Source organism: Bombina bombina, chromosome 1 (assembly GCF_027579735.1).
Source record: "Bombina bombina isolate aBomBom1 chromosome 1, aBomBom1.pri, whole genome shotgun sequence".
NCBI lineage: Eukaryota > Metazoa > Chordata > Amphibia > Anura > Bombinatoridae > Bombina > Bombina bombina.
Genome location: NC_069499.1, coordinates 471581261 through 471598588, shown reverse-complemented (window position 1 = coordinate 471598588; position 17328 = coordinate 471581261). Strand labels below are relative to the sequence as shown.

Here is a 17328-nt window from a genome sequence, read left to right as displayed (position 1 = left end):
AAGCCATGTCTTATTTGTAGTGTGAGCTTCTATTATTGCAGATTGCATCAGGTGTGCTAAAGTAGGTGTAGTATATAAGTGTGTTAAAAGTTACAATATGAAATGAGGCTTTTCTGGCATTTTTATGATACATGTAGGAAAGAGTGTATGTGTGTATATGTTTGTGTTTAGTCTAATATGTATCATTAAAGGGACCAAACATGATTTCATAATTCAGATAAAAAATACAGTTTCAAATTTTTTTCTAATGTGCTTCTATTATCAAATTGTCTTTGTTTTTTGTTATTCTTTGTTGAAAAGCACGAATGTAAGCTCAGGCGAGTGCACGTGTCTGCAGCACTATATATTAGCTGTTTTGCAACAATGTTATACATTAGCAAGAGCACTAGATGGCAGCACTATTTCCTGTCATGTAGTGCTTCAAACAGAAACAACAATCCTCCAGCAGTTTGAACAAAAATATCTTTATTAGTGTATCTTCAATACAAGGTCCATAGAAAGAGCAACGTTTTGAGTTTTAGCAACTGCCCTTATTAATGCTGTAGTGCTTCACACATGTGTATGCCACCTATCTAGATATCTCTTAAACAAAGAATTACATGAGAAAGAAGCACATTTGATAATAGAAGTACATTTGAAACTTTTTAAATTTGTATTCTTTATTTGAATCATTAAAGAAAAAAAATTGTGTGTCATGTTCCTTTAAACTAACATGGAAATAAATTAAAAACTCCACTATCAGAGGGAAAGTATTTTCTATAGAACAGCTTTGTGTATTTGCGTAATTTGCCAGAAATAATTTTAGTAAAAGCCCTAACTCCATCAGGACATTAATGTGGTACAACGGCTACATTGCATCATGTGACTGTAGCATGCACAATACTAACACTCTCACAATGATGTGCAATTTCCGCGCAGAAATACAAACATAATAGATTGCGCACAAGCAATATTAGCTCTCTGTACCACGTGCATTTGTGTGCGAGACTTAAAATCTGGCCCATAGAAAATAAAAAAATACATTTGAAAACAAAAAGAGACATTTTATTTTTTCACTAAATCGTCCCTTTAACAATCAGATGAGATGTGTCATATGGACAGGAGACAGAGGTGTTGTGTGCCCTTTTAGCTCCCTCCCGCATACAATCCTCAAGGCAGTGTTTCACCAGATGAACATGGCTTTCTTAGGATGGATGTATTCTTGTTGTTTCGGTAATGTATTCTGGTCACACAACACTGTAGCTGCGCATCCTAGTGCCATTTTAGAACTAATCTAAAAACCACCAGCAGGTGTCAGCCTTAGTACACTTTTACGTTAGAAAGCACTCCTGTTGTGTGAATGTGAACCTCCTGCAGTAACATGAAAATTATTCATTAGGTCAAGGAAATACAGGGCTTTGGTTAGGCACATGTGTCTATGACCTGGATTCATCATAGGTTTCTCTCTTGCAATGCACTGTATCTCTAGAGACAGAAATAACAATAATGAAAGCTTGCTGTGTATCTTAATCAGTATGAAGCTGCCTTCCTTTGCTAAAAAAAGATCACATTCAGATGCATGATTTGAAGATTAAAAAATATGGACAGATTACAAGTGGTGCACTAACTGTTGCGTGTGAGCAAAAAGGGCTATATAGCGGCTCCTATTACGAGTTGAAAGTAAACACATTCGCTTGAGACCAATTGACTTTAATGTGCATCGGGATAGCGCAGGATAGTCTGACTTCAGAGGCCCGGTTAACTTTTACACTTAACTAAAAAGTTTGGGGAAAAAACATCAAGAATACATTTAAAGGTACAGTTACAATTATAATAACACTGTCTGCTAAAAATTATTTAAAAAAAATATTGCATAAAAAATTATAAGAGCTCAAAGAAATGAGGTCTTACATGTTAGAGAGAAAAAAGGACTCAAAGGGCTTTAACATAGAGATACATACATACAAATGTCTAAATATGTATATGTATGTACAGTATATACATATTTATATGTGTGTGTACATATGTATTTATGTATTTATATGTGTATATATGTATTTATGTATTTATATATGTATTAACAGACATATATATTCAAATAAACAGATAAATACATATGCAGTCAAGTAGCTGAAAACATGCAAAAGCATATTTATGCAATATTCATAATTAATAACAGGTTTAATGTAAATATTTCACATTCCAATGTTCTTCAAATATATGTTCTAAGTATTTATAAACATATTTTTGTTATAAATATATATATATATATATATATATATATATATATACAGTAGATAGATAGATAGATATTTAATATAAATATTTTACATTCCAATGTTCTTCACATAAGGGAATATGTTCTAAGTATTTATAAACATATATTCACACACACACAGTTAAATAAACTGATGAGACAAAAAACACAATGAAACTTATTTTAAATAACATTTTCTTATTGCACAGGGCTCACAGTTTATCACAATTTGTGACAGATTCATAAATGTATATTATATTTTAAAAGACTGTCATTAAGTGTTACAATAGTTTTTTTATGACCATTAACAAAGAAACTTTAAAGTGTAACATTTTAATGTAAAAACATAATTTCCTGTTAAATATTAGTTCAATTAAAAGTAACTCTCTAGCCAGGCAGACTGTTTTTGGTTGCAACAAAAATCAAGTTACATACATCTATATGTCTAAGAATAATGGTACATAATGTTTTCTCTTAATAATTAATATCCTGCAATTTCAAGGGATCGGGATTTACAAAGAGGAATGTGATAGACAAATAGGGCTAGATTTCAAGTGGAGGGCAAAATAACGATTTTGCGAAAGTGATAATTGCGATCCACTTAGTAATACCAGGGCATGCAAATGTGCGCTGGTATTACAAGTTAAATTTAATGTGAACAAGCGCTTGTGTTCTCATTGATGATGTGAGACATGGCATGAGAACCTAGCGCAGCGAAGGGGGTAAGTTGCGCAGCGATTGGCAGCAGATTGAAATATATATGTATATGCTTATATACATATATATTTATGTGTTTATATGTGTACACACACATATTAACACATAAATATATATGTATATAAGCATATGCACATACAGTATATTTACAGAGAACACACAGTTCCCCATAGACCGTAATGTAAAGGCACTTTTCAGTGCCGTTTTTTTCCTAACACTCCACACTCGCCAAATTTAACCCCTAAAAACTGCTTCATGCAGTTTAAAAAAAAAATAAAATTAAAGATGCTAGTATTTTTTATTTTACAAAATGCTCTACACATTTTGGAGGCAATTGGGGCACATTTAGAAATCTAACCAGAGATCTGATCTTTGGTCAATATTTGGAGCGCTAATTGCTACCGCAAGCTTGAGGTAGCAATAACCAGCCACTTGTAATGGCTAGATATTTATTGTGCGCCCCGTAAACTGGCAAATTTGTGGGCATGCAATAAATTAGCGCTCCACTTGTAATCTAGCCCATAGTGTTTTCAGGGGTGAGTTATAATCCCAGAAGAAAAAAAGGAATTGTGGCTATTTTCTGCAGAAGCTGTTGTCATGCTACAAATAAATGATATTATTAATGCCATACTTATCTTAATAATAACAGATGGAATTGGTTAATACAACATATAAAGAGAAGATGCTCCCAAGCAGTGTGTTGTTTTTTTGTTCAGTTTATGTAGTGCATAGACTCCAGTCTGCCTTGTGATATGGCCTGTGAGGGGACAAACTGATCTACACTGTGCACAGATGCAGCACTTGCAGTTATCTTTGTGTTTCTGGAGGCTGCTGGCAAAGACTGTGATTCTGGCATTCGGAAGTCATTTGCTAAGCATAGAAAGCAAAAGAACAATGCAACCATTACAAAATATCAAACTCTTTCTTGCATACAAATAATATAATATATGAGATGTTATTCGGTAAGGCATGATTATTAATGATTAATCCTCATCAAAAATATATTTATATTTTACATCACAACTTTTAATACAGCTGTATCTTTCTTGAAGAATAAATAAATAAAAGCCAGTGCTTCTATGTAAATAAACGTGATATGATCAATTCTTTAGCATGATAGGTTTAGAGCTACTTATACACACAGGAACAAATACAGGGGATCTACACACAGTGTACAGAGGGGGCCACTTGCACACAAGAGCATCAGTCTGCGGGGGGAGAATGAATGAGAAGGTTATGGAGCCTGATAACATGCACTAGAGAGTTGTTTATGTGTCTCATAGAATGAATCAACAGCAACACTGTAATTAGTTATCATTTTAAAGCTAGGCTAGACAGTATACTGTATATGGCATAGGAAAGAAGTCTTGTCACTTCCTGATGGTCACAGTTCTACCCTCTGGCCTGGTATCTACATCTAGTTTTTCTGTCAGCTTCTGCCTTTCCTCTTCACATCTTTCCTACTCAGTGCAACAAACACATCCTCAACTTCTCTCTCCCACATTCCTCTCTCTCTCCCCTCTGTCACTGAACTTTCACTCTTATGTGCTCCCTGACACCACCAAATCCTTTCTCTTCCTCTTTTGCTCACGTTAGCCATCTTTGTTTGCACTTATCTGTACCTTGCTTTGCACTAACTCCTCCTCATTATATCCTCTCTCATTGCACCCCTATTTTCACGAGAATATGTTTAACATAAAGTATGATATAATTGTCCTGCATTTACAATCTGAATATACATCTTTTATTAAGCAGTACTATGTGCACTTTCTGATCATCTCACTAAAAAGCCTTATTTTCTCAATATGCACATTAGTACAAGTTAAAGGAATAGGAAAGTCAAAATTAAAGGGACATGAAACCCACATTTTTTTATTTTATGATTCAGATAGAGAATACAATTTTAATCAACTTTGCAATTTACTTCTATTATCTAATTTGTTTCATTCTCTTGGTACCGTTTGTTGAAGAAGCAGCAATGCACTAATGGTTTCTAACTGAACTCATGGGTGAGCCAATCACAATCGATATATATATATATATATATATATATATGCAGCCACCAATCAACAGCTAGAACCTAGGTTCTCTGCTGCTCATGAGCTTGCCTAGATAAACCTTTCAGCAAAGGATAACAAGAGATGGAAGCAAATTAAATAATAGAAGTAAATTGGAAAGTTGTTTAAAATTGTATTCTCTATCTGAATCATGAAAGACAAATTTTGGGTTTCATGTCTCTTTAACTTGCATGATTCAGACAGAGCGGGTAATTTTAAGATACTTTGGAATTCACTTCTATTTTAAAGGTGCTTCATTCTCTTAGAATCCCTTGTTGAAAATGAATACACACATATCTTACACTAGTGGGTGCTAGCTTCTGATTGGTGCCTGCACACATTTTTCTCCTGTGATTGGCTAAATAGATGAGTTCAGCTAGCTGTCAGTAGTGCAATGCTGTTCCTTCGGATACCAAGAAAATGAAGCACATTTGATAGTAGAAGTAAATAGGAAAGTTGTTTAAAACTGTATGTTCTATTCAAATCATGAAAGAAAATGCTGGAGTTTCCAATCCCTTTAATGCTGTATTGCTGTAGTTAATGGGTATGTTTGTGCTACTGTGATCTAGTCAAGTGTCTGAAATGTTCACAAAACATTAATTGCAATCTTCAGATGCTTACATTTGTTACCAAGTCATGGGATTTAACAGTGTATAATGAGCTGTGAGTAGCTGTGACAATAGAATGACGTGGCTGTTATGAAACCTGTACGTTTCTTTTACTTATTCCTTATAGCTTTTGTGTTGCAGGGGCACAACATTTTCGCCAACTTGTCGTCTCAGCAGTACAGCGACCTCATGCAGCTTTTGAAGCAGTCGATACTGGCAACGGATATCACTCTGCATTTTGAGTATGTATTTTCTGCATATATAATGCCATGGTAGCCTGCTTGTGCACTAGCAATAATCACAACATTGTGCAAACACCTGGACCAATGTCAGTATATTAACAAATATTTGCTGACTCAAGGAGAGTACAAATATAAATTAGTATTTGGCTAAAATTGTGTAAATGTAGCTTCATAGAGTATAAACCAGGGGTGTCCAAACTTTGCTCTCCAGAGGTTTTGGAACTACATTTCCGATGATGCTCAGCCAGCATTTTATCTAGCTGAGCATCATGGGAAATGTAGTTCCAAAACCTCTGGAGAGCAAAGTTTGGACACCCCTGGTATAAACCCTGTAGGAAATTAGCTGTCATTAGTATCACATGAAGCATGATTTCAATATCGGTTTCTGATTTCCTTGTTGATTCACATTTTGTAGAATCATATTTCAACTAATGACAGCACTTCCTGGCTAATTTAAAGGTTGTTATAGTGTGTGAAGCCTAGAATTAGAAAGGATTCAGGGAAGAAATTCATCAATACTTGTGATCTAAAGTGTCAAGGAATATTCCAGTGTAAAAATGCTCTATTCTGTTAGATTGCAGACAAATACCCTTGTTTTACTGTGCTTAACTCCTTGAAAAGGATTAAACACAACTCTGCAATTCTGAGAACACCCAGATTCTGCTCCAGATATGGCCTGTGATTGGAGCATACTCATGTATGAATGTTTCACATTTGCACACAAGCTGTTTCCCCATCTTGACTGGCACAAGACTTGTCTGAAAACCTTGACAATGTATTTAACCCGTTTTTAGGGGTTAAACACATAGTAAGAAGAAAAGGAATTTGTTAAGCTACAACATTTTATACATATCTATCTCTTTGAGAAAATACTTAGGCAGCACATTATATTAGGTAATTAATTCATCCTATCCCACTTAAAGGGACAGGTAACCCCAACATTTTAGTTCATGATTTGGATAGAACAATTTTAAAACACTTTCCGATTTACTTCTATTATCAAATTTGCTTTATTATCTTGTTATCCTTTGCTGAAGGAGTATCATTGCACTATTGGCAGCTAGCTGGACAAATTAGTTAGCCAATCACAAGAGACAAAATGTGTGCAGGCACCAATCAGCAGCTATCTCCTCCTAGTGTAGGATATGTGGGTATTATTTTTCAACAAGGGATTCTAAGTGAATGAAGCACAATTAAAAATAGAAGTGAATTTAAAAGTATCTTAAAATGACATGCTCTAGCCTCTATCTGAATCATGCAAGTTTAATTTTGACAGAATTTTCTTAAAATAAGTTTGGCTCAGTTTTACTGTTAATACAGGCAGGGATTAGACCGTTACATATATACATAGCCTTGCGCTAATGCACAGTAGCCTTACATATGCATTTATTGTTACAGCGTTGCCGATAGTAACATTCTTTAATAAGGCCACACATATGGTGATGTGAACATTCTTCTTCAAATGTTAGGTTATTGTTGCTTTAAATTTGTTCCAAATGTTGACCATTAAGTGCGCCTGGAGTGTTGAAAACACTAAAACAGCCAGAAGGGTATTTTTTCTAACTACATAGGAACCTGCATGTCTTGTTTTGTCAGCTTGTTCCTAATGCTATAGATTAACATTTTTACATTGCTGACAATAACTAAGAATGATTTTTTTTATTTTTTTTAATCTTGTCTTTTTAAGATCAAAGAGACTAATAATGACAATGAAAAATAATAAAGCGAATAATGAAGAAAAATAGCTCCCATTAAATAAAATTAAAATAAAAAAATATGTTTGAAGAGCACAAACCAGTAAAAAACTGATCGAGCAGCACTTCCCTTCATTTTGTCAGTGAAATAAAAACATGTATTTCATTTGTAGTTCATTCATGTGAAGAACTTTATTTATAAATCTATTAGTTGATGCTCCAAGTGTGAGTCAATCTAGACTCCGCCCATTTCCTCTTTTTGTTAATCTAAATGGACATGCCACTGTAATTATCTTTTTAATGTATCATTTATTTTAGGTTAGACTTTATCACTATGTTTATTATTATTATTAGTGTCTGCTTGTCTGCTTTTTTTGTATTAAAAATGCAAAACTACTCCTACTCTAATATATTATTCTGCCCACAACATCAGTGATTTTAAGTACGCTGGATAGATGCAGTTTCTTAGTATTCCAGCCATATCTCTGGTACTTTTCTGACACAGCTTGTTGCCCACATGCAAGGATAAAGCTTCTGTGTTATTTATTGTAACGTTGGAACAGTATCTCTGCATTCAGATAAGGCAAAAAAATAAAACATGCAACTAGTAACAATAGTTTCAATTCATTGTCCCTTTAATTTCTTTATCATTTTAGCTCTGTCAGGTCTCTCTGTGCATTCAGCATGTTTTAATAAGCTAAATAGATATTTTACTGCCTTGTTCAAAGCTATTGTACTGATTCATTTAAACATATCAAAGCTTTTATCCAGGGTATCATACCTGAGTGTTACAATGTACCTTAGTCAAATAATTTAATAGGTAATAATATGTTGTTGTTTTTTTTAATTGTGTGCAGTTGAGAGCTTTGCAGTCAGTAGACATTTTTAATGGGGAATATTATGTAGGCCCTTGTGTCTCCCAAATCAGCAGTCCCATAGATTGTTGGACTTTTGTGGGTTGTGTATATTTAATATCAGTACAAAATAGAAAATGTTATTTTTTAAATTAAAAATATGAGTGAAATAAAATGTTGTGAAATTATAATGCACTTAATTCTATGATTCAGTAAATATATTTATAGATACATTGTGTTATGTAACTGTCAAGATTTAGAGAAATCTATAAGGGTAGAACCTGTTCTAGATTAAATGTTTATCCTAGTATTTATTAGAAATACAGAAATAAAACAACCCAACATACTTTAATTAATAAGTTAGTAAAAAAAAAATGATATTTTTTTCCATGGGAATAGAATTTGTCATATTATATCAAAAACAGTAGTTTGGGTTTTTTTCTGATGTAAAATCTCCTAAAGAGGGCAGTGTTTCAAAGATATTGAATATCTGTGGTGGAGTGGAGATTATTTCTATAACAATACTATAAAATCATCTACATTTCTGTATTCAACATGTTGATTAAACAACAAAATATAGTAGTGTGGTGTAAAAACTTTCTGCAGTAGACTGTCCTATTTGTTATTACATTGAGTCATCAGGTATCATGCTTGTGAGAACCATCTGTCATCTCTTTATGTGCATATTTATCTGCAGAAGAGGCGTAATATTATTTCGTAGGTTGTCGCCTAACAATTTAATTCATTTTAAGATAATATTTGTACTTCATTGCCAGTATTTATATCAATCCCTCTAAGTTTACAACATTGAAACCGAAGATCATGGAACATTGCTTTATGAGAGAGCTATTTTAATTTAGATACAATTTTACCCACAGCATAGTTAGCCCATGAAGTGACATTCCTATTCACTTACAAAAGGAACATTAGCTATGCAGGGTTTTGAAACATTATGCATTTATCAAATAAAATTAAATTATCTCTCGATCTTTGCATTGGAAAAATATATAATTAAAATAAAATATTCTGCTTTTCAATGTCATTGATAGCATCACTGAGGTAAGACATCTACTCCTTATAAACCCCCCCCCCCCTTGCCGGATAGCGCATTCCGCCAGCCCACCACGCAGTAGGCTGATTTAAAGTCTAGGCACTAGTTAATGTGAGATGTACATGCTTTCTTCAGCTTAGCATTTATCCCCTCGGAGGCCTGTTAATGTTCTCGTCATGCCATGAATCTGAATGAGAGAAATTAATTTTGTTTTGTGCTTATGACTTTGAATCCTATTAGCAGCATTTGTAATATGCATTTGTGTCACATTCCAGTTCGCCCCAGCCACGCTGCATAAGCCTTTTTTATATTATGCCAGCAATCTTTGTATTAGGCAGAGTAATGGAGAAAAAGACCTAAATTCCCTCTTAAAATTGCAGTGATTTGCTATATGCTGAGACAGCTTGTTTGTCGTTTGAGTGGTTTTTACATTACACACATGGTCTGTGCCAATGTCAAATCATCATTCACTTGGCACCATATTATTCATTTTTGTAAAGTATTCACGGTTACATGTACATACACCTAAACAACCATAGCAAGATGTATTTGTTCCGGAAAAAACTCACAAACATGTTACGGTTGCACTCATACACTGTCCTGAAAAATAAATTGCAGTCAGCTTTTTTGAAGGCTGTGAGTTTTTCTTTCTCCAGCTGAAAAAGACAAACTCATCATTTTATATTTTAGTTTCCCAAACAAATCATGTAGTGCTGACACTTTATATTACATTGCCACTCACAAAAAGGAAGATTCAGAACTTGCCTTACAGTTCTGTGAAATACACAAGTGATTTTCAAATCCTAAAACTGGTTAATTATTTTAAACATGGCTCCCATTGCATTCATTTAGTGGTCGTTGAACATAAACTTCAGACTCACAGTTTATTTGTTTTTCGTCCTTTCCTATGGCATTCCAATCCATTAGAAGTGCAATTTTTTAATTAGCTGTCACCAAAATTATGTTTGTGGCAAATCAGGGCCATTTGTTTTTCTATTTTCAGAATGAATGAACACATTTAAAAAACCTTAAAGGGACAGTCAACATTTTTATTAATGTTACATAATTCTGCACTATGTGGGCCACAGCAGCTGGTGCTGGTCAGCGGCAATTTAAGGGGGAGGAGCTGTTGGTGAGGTGATGCAGCTGAATCTCTTTTCTCCTCTAACCTATACATATTAAGGACACAACGTATTTCCTTGTAAGTTTTATTTCCTAGACCATATACCAGTTTAGTAAACCACCTTTGAATGATTTTTAGAGTCTCGTCAAGTCACTACGGATAATCGTTTTCACACTGTTAAAGGGAGTCATGGATGAACTTGGGTTTTTGGGTACCTATATAACAATCTGCCATTTTTTAATACAAACTAATATAATTTAATTCTAAAAAAGTATTGGGGGAAGGAGTATCCCTGTAATCCCAATGAGGAAAATGGGGCTTGTGCATTCTACGTACTCAAACAAAAATGGGGCTAGTTTTCAAATTTTTCCAGGGCTGCTTTTAATTCCCAATCTGACCCTGAATGTAGCGGGTTCCTGCACTGGGTAAATCTGCCGGCTGCTAAATTTAGTGCGCTACATTTAGTTCTATGGCGATTTGAAGGGAAAAAAGAAACGAGGATCAGAAGAGGACGATGAAGAAGTTTTGGGGGGTTAAATCTCTAATTTGCTTAATATCCTACAGGTACAACTACAATAAAGTTAAATAATTTTGCAAATATTGCAGAAATATGTAACATTAATAAAAAAAAAAGTTGACTGTCCCTTTAAGGTTTTTAATGTGTTCTTTCAGTCGCAACATAGGAAACTATATGTCCCTGATTTGCCACAAACATAATTGCGGTGAGTTTACTATAGTGGAGAATTATGTAACATTAATTAGAATTAGAATTAATAAGAATTGTTGACTGTCCCTTTAATAAAAAGGAATTCTACAGTGTTTCTTAGACCAACACATAAGCAAAAAAAAAAAGTATGCAGCCAATTTGAAAGGAAAATATGGAAACTTAATTATGTTTGGTTCAGGCATGAGCTGAGCATGTGCAAGATTGAGAGGCCAGAAAAAACAGAGAAAAAACCTCATGACAAACTATATAATACAGTGCAAAATGGGTTTACAAGAAGGTAAAGCTGATAAATTAAAGGGACACAGTTAAAAAAATGTCCTGTCTTAAAAGAGAATGTTTAAAAATGTATTGCAGATTTTTGGTTGTTTTTATGAAAAACAGGACTCAGTGATACATAATTATACACGAAGGGGCCGAATTATCAAGCTCCAAATGAAGCTTGGTGCCCCCTGTTTCTGGCGAGTCTAAAGACCGCTGCTCCATAACTTGTTTGCCTGCGAATATGCGAATATGATCGGGTTGATTGACACGCCCTGCTAGTGGCAGATTGGCAGCGAATTTGCAGGGGGTGGTATTGCACAAGCAGTTCTGGTGAACTGCTTGTGCAATGATAAATGCCGACAGCGTATGCTGTCGGCATTTGTCGATGTGCAGCGGACATGATAGACTACATCATATCATGTCCGCTCGCACTTTGATAAATATGCCCCTGTTAGTTTTAACTTAACATCTTTAAATATGCTTTTTCATATACTTGGTAAACAAATAAGACCTCGTTTCCATTGCTGTTGTATACTGGGTAAACTGGTGGTAACATAATGTCTCCATAGACTTCAATCTTTACCACCAGTTTACACAGTTTACAACAGCAATGGAAACTGGGCCGGAGTAATTTGGAAAGGTTTTTGCAATGCTAAGTTAACAGAAACCCCTATATATTTATGGTTAAAGGGACATTTTACTGAAAGTTTTTTTCTATCAGGTATATGAAACAGCAGCAGTTAAACATGCTAAGTGAAACTAACTGGAAGTGCAACTAATACCTAGGTATCTGTTGCTTATTGGTTCACAGGGAATAGGCAACTCCCACAGAAAAAATGTTGTTTATTCAGCATAAGAATATTTATTGAATGCCTGTGGGACTGTCAAAAAGCTTATAGCTGTGCTTCTGAGTAAAATTTGTGCTTATTTCACACTTCCTAATGAGACCACAAAGCAAATGTTGTAACCTAGATTTCCTTCAAAATGCTGCAAAACATCTAAATCCACTTTAAAACAAGGGTTGCCAGATCATGTCCAGTATTCAACCGGACAGTCCAGTATTTTAGCAGACTGTCCAGCAAAATCTTTACAAAATATTGGACACTTCAATATCCAGTTTTTTAAAGTCCTCTTAGTGAGAGCTAAATTGTAAATACCTCATATGCCTTTCTGCATTATAAATAAAGAGGCAACAATGCACATGTGTTGCTCTGTTTGTTACTTGCAACTAAGGATAGTGAAAAAATCCTCGTCTTATATGTTACTGGCAGTTATGGGAGGTGTTAAACTCTGCTGAGTTACAAGTAGGTGCAGGGGAAATTACTGCTTTGTGTTTTTATACCATGACGGTTCCCAATAAAAACACTATTATGTGGTGCTGACCGACACAGGGGATAAAATCAATGCTGTATGTATAATATTGGCAGCCAAAGAGGTAAAACATTGATTTGAGTGTTACTGGTAGACAAGGGGATTGAATCACTGCTCAGGGTGGTCACGGGTGCAGCCTAAGGTAGAGCTTTGCAGATGGACATTTTTTTATCACTTGTCCAGTCACCTACCAGGTATCCAGTATATCTTTTAGTGGACAGTTGAGTTAGCAACTCCTTTGTAAAACTTAGGTTTCAGAATTTGCTTTTTTGACCTCTCTAGGGAGGGTGGGACAAGCACAATTTAACTGAAAAGCAAGAGGTGTTTAATGCCTGTTTAATTTACATTCAGTACAAAGTAATTCTCAAAAATAAATAAATAAAAATAATGGAACAAATTTTGTATTCAGATTTTTTAAGAAAAAAATAGTTGTTACAAAATATTTTTAAAAAAGTCCAAATGAACTTGCATTTAAAGTTAAGGGCAATTCAGCTGCATTCCTTAGTTCAATGTATATTCGGAAGACAGTTTGCAGCTTGTATGAAATGAGGATTCACCATATCTATTCAAACATCTGTATGAGACTGGAAAAAAAATGAGGGCACCAATGATAGAGCTAGATAACAATCACTTTCCATTGCGCGGCTATTAAAAGTTTTGAAAAATTGTGATTGCGTGCACGCATTCGCCTTTTATGCAACAATCCTTTCCGCGCTCGAAAAGCTTTAGTTAACAGTTTTGCGCAACTTAAAAGTTTCATGAAACACTTGAAAAATACATTACAAAGTACAGTTACACTCATATTAACACTGTCTAATAAAAATTATTTCAAAAAATATTGCATACAAAAGTTATAAGGGCTCAAAGAGACGACATCTCAGTTAGAAAAAAAAAGCAGATGAAGGGATTTTACATTGACATACGTACACATACATAGAGAAACATGGATTTATATGTATAGAGATATGTTTAGGGAGGCGGCGGTTTAGGGGTTAATCACTTTAGTGTTGGCAATGTCGGGGGTGGCGGATTAGGGGTGTTTAGACTAGGGGTTTATGTTAGGGTGTTAGGTTTAAACGTAACTTTCTTTCCCCCATAGACATCAATGAGGTTGCGTTGCCGCGATCGCAGGCGTTTTTTTCTAACACTCTCTCCCCATTGATGTCTATGGGGGATAGCGTGCACAAGCACATAAACTCAGTCCTTGGCTTTTGTGCGGTATGGAGCTTAATGCACCATAACGCACAACACAAGGAGGTTTTTCAGTAACTCGTAATGGCAGCGCTATGGAAAGTGCGGGACCGCTCATCTTATTGTGTTATTTATGAACCCGGTATAGCGCAAAACTCGCAATCTAGCCGCATGTAAATAGAAACACTCATTTGCAATCAGGCATGTTTATGAATAAATGCATAGTCCAAATATTTTGTTAAAGTTACAACTGGTTCTCACAGATGTATCAACACTTGTCCTCTTCCTCTAAAGCCTTGCAATAGTTGTTAGCTTCGTGAAGGATGAGACTAGAATTCCTTGATATATGTAATTCTATTCATTTATTACACAAAACAACACATTAGTTGGCCTTTGCTAGTGAGGCCTGTAAATATAATTAATTGCAAGATTTCAGTAAGCATCCACTAACTTATTTTTAATTACATAATTTTAAACGGACATAAATGGACATAACCCCATTTGTCCATGATTCAGACAGAGCATACAAATTGTAACACCTTTCTAATTTATTTCTATTATCTAATTTACTTTGTTCTCTTGGAATGCTTTGTTGAAAAGTATACCTATGTACTAGGCTCAGAGGCTGGGAGCGAGCTGATGATTGGTGGCTGCACATATATGCCTCTTGTCAATGGCTTACCGATGTGTTCACCTGACTCCCAATAGTGCATTGCTGCTGCTTCAATAAAGGATACCAAGAAAATTAGGCAAAATTGATAACAGAAGTAAATTTAAAGATATATAAAAATGTATGCTCCATCTGAATCATGAAATAAAATGTTTGGGTTTCATGTCCCTTTAAAGCTACTATAATGCTTTTAAACTGTAAGCAGGGTATGGGAATCTCATACATTTTCAAACTACATTTCAGTCCAAGGTTGCATACATTGGTTTTGTATAGAAACTTATGGATTAGAATGGCAGCCATTACTGTATGTATTAACAGAAACACTAATTATATCCTTTTCCCCCCAGACCTAATGTGAGTAATGACAATTTAAATATTCCGCATGTGATGTATGGCACAAGTGAAATTTATTAAGAATACTGCACTTTGGCTTCTTTAAGTAGAGGCTGACATATTAAAATAAATTACTTCATTTTTAAAGCAAACTGAATTTGGGGCTGGGAGCAACCATCATCTTGCAACTGTAAATAAGATCATTTTTGGCAGCTGTAATGCAAACATTTACCCTGAACTGAATTTACCCAACAGGCCGTGTTTTTTATTGAGGGGATGGATCAATTATAGGGTAATTTGAATATTTTGTCCATAGTATATTTTAGCAGATAAGAGAACTAGCAATGCCCCAGCCGACATCGGACCCCACCAAGTCTGTAATGTCCAATCAGGTATAAAAAAATACCATACAGCTCCAGGCCAACGTTGGCCTGGATCAGTTTGTTCCAATAAAGATGTAGAAAGATACATAGTGCTGGGGAATTTGCTATATTTTGGATACCACAGGGGGGTCATACAATAACCTTGTCTACATTTGCACATGCTAAGAAATATTGGTGCGGTGCTGGAATCTTCTGTGTGAATAAAATGTCCCATCAGGTCCACTTAGGGACCTATGCTATCCTAAAACAGGGCACTAAGCAGGCTAGTCAGACTGAGCACAAAATGGTCAGAAGTTCCTGACCAGAATGCCCTAAATCTCAATGAAGCAAAACTATACTACTCATACAGTTATAAACCAATGCAAACCAGTAGAACACAAAACTGATGTAAGTGCTGACTAATATGTAGTTGATCAGTGTCATTACAAAGGGCTCTTAGCTGCTTGAATACCTGGGTAAATATGTTTATCTTATTTCATTTGATTGTAATTAATTAGGGCTAGCTGTACGTGAATTTTTGCTCTGCTCTAAACAATAGCTGAGTATTATGTAGCTGGTTTAGGCAAAATATAGCATATACAGCATATGTAAGTTACAGAATTTGTCTTTCAGTCTCCCCAGTGAGTGCTGGACAGGCACATTTTTTTGACAACAGCATAAGGTATATTACAGCAACATAAATTTAAGTCAATTAATTAATTAATTAATTAATTAATTAATTATTTAATTTTCATTTATTTTTAAACTTGGAATTTGTCCCATTCAAAGTTCAAAATAAAGCCATTTAATATTGAGATCACTGCCTGAAAGAGATATTTCTCAAAAGTTTGTAGTTTAACCTTTTTTACTGCGCCTAAAATAAAAAAAAATAGTCAGTAAATCTACATTCGCAGCAAGGAGGTTAAAAATTATATTCATGTTTTTTTTTTGTTTTTTTTAAATCCACAAAAACAGTTTGCAATTTCACTTCTACCTGATATTGCTCATAAAATGGCATATTTGTTTTGACTTATTTTTTTCCATACTTAAAATACCTGCTTAAATTCCTGTCTTTGGTGTCATTAATATTACATGTCACAAAGACTTAATTCTAGCCATTTGGTATCAATCATGAAAAGTTTAAATAGATTTGATACATCCCAGGAGTCTCCTGCTGTAAACATAAAGTACAGGCAGCCAATGATTTTTAACATAAAATGCTTTCTCAGGAATCTGTATATCATTTCAGTGAATTTAACCACTGTTTAGCCTTTGCAGCTTAAATAATCTACTTGAAGATGATGTTAATTTGGAGCTAATATAGTATAAAAGCTGAGGTTATTGCATTAAATGTAGAGATAGATCCATTATTTATTTTGTACCCTAAGCAGTTTTACAACAATTCTAAAGCTCATCTGTGAAAAATATCATAGTTACCATGTAAAGGACTACCTTGTACGCGCTTAAATAATATGAGTTTAACCCTTGGGCTGCTAGAGCAGGCTGCAATTTATTACATTTGCACTAGAAATGTTTTTTCACTTTCACACAAAATGACATATTTGTATTTAGTGGCCATATAAGTCATTCACTGTAATGCAGTATGTATAAAAACTTGCACTACAGTGAAAGTATATATGTAGGTGTGTGTATTTGTATATGTGTAGGTAGGTAGACAGAGCGAGATAAATAGACAGTCAGAGAGATATATGCATACACATGCCATACAAATATTAATATATATATATATATATATATGTATGTATTATTTATTTATTTATTTGTTTCAAACATATTTTATGCGCTAGATTAGAAATGGAGTGCAATCAAC

At 34.5% G+C, this 17328-nt stretch overlaps 1 protein-coding gene across 1 annotated transcript in view; it reads left to right on the top strand.

Moving 5' to 3' along the window:
• PDE11A (phosphodiesterase 11A) overlaps positions 1 to 17328 on the top strand; it is a 1463629-nt gene that overhangs the window by 1289667 nt on the left and 156634 nt on the right. Inside the window, exon 15 of the mRNA XM_053698495.1 lies at positions 5760 to 5860. Coding sequence (XP_053554470.1) covers positions 5760 to 5860 — 101 coding nt within the window. The remainder of the gene's footprint in view (positions 1 to 5759; positions 5861 to 17328) is intronic.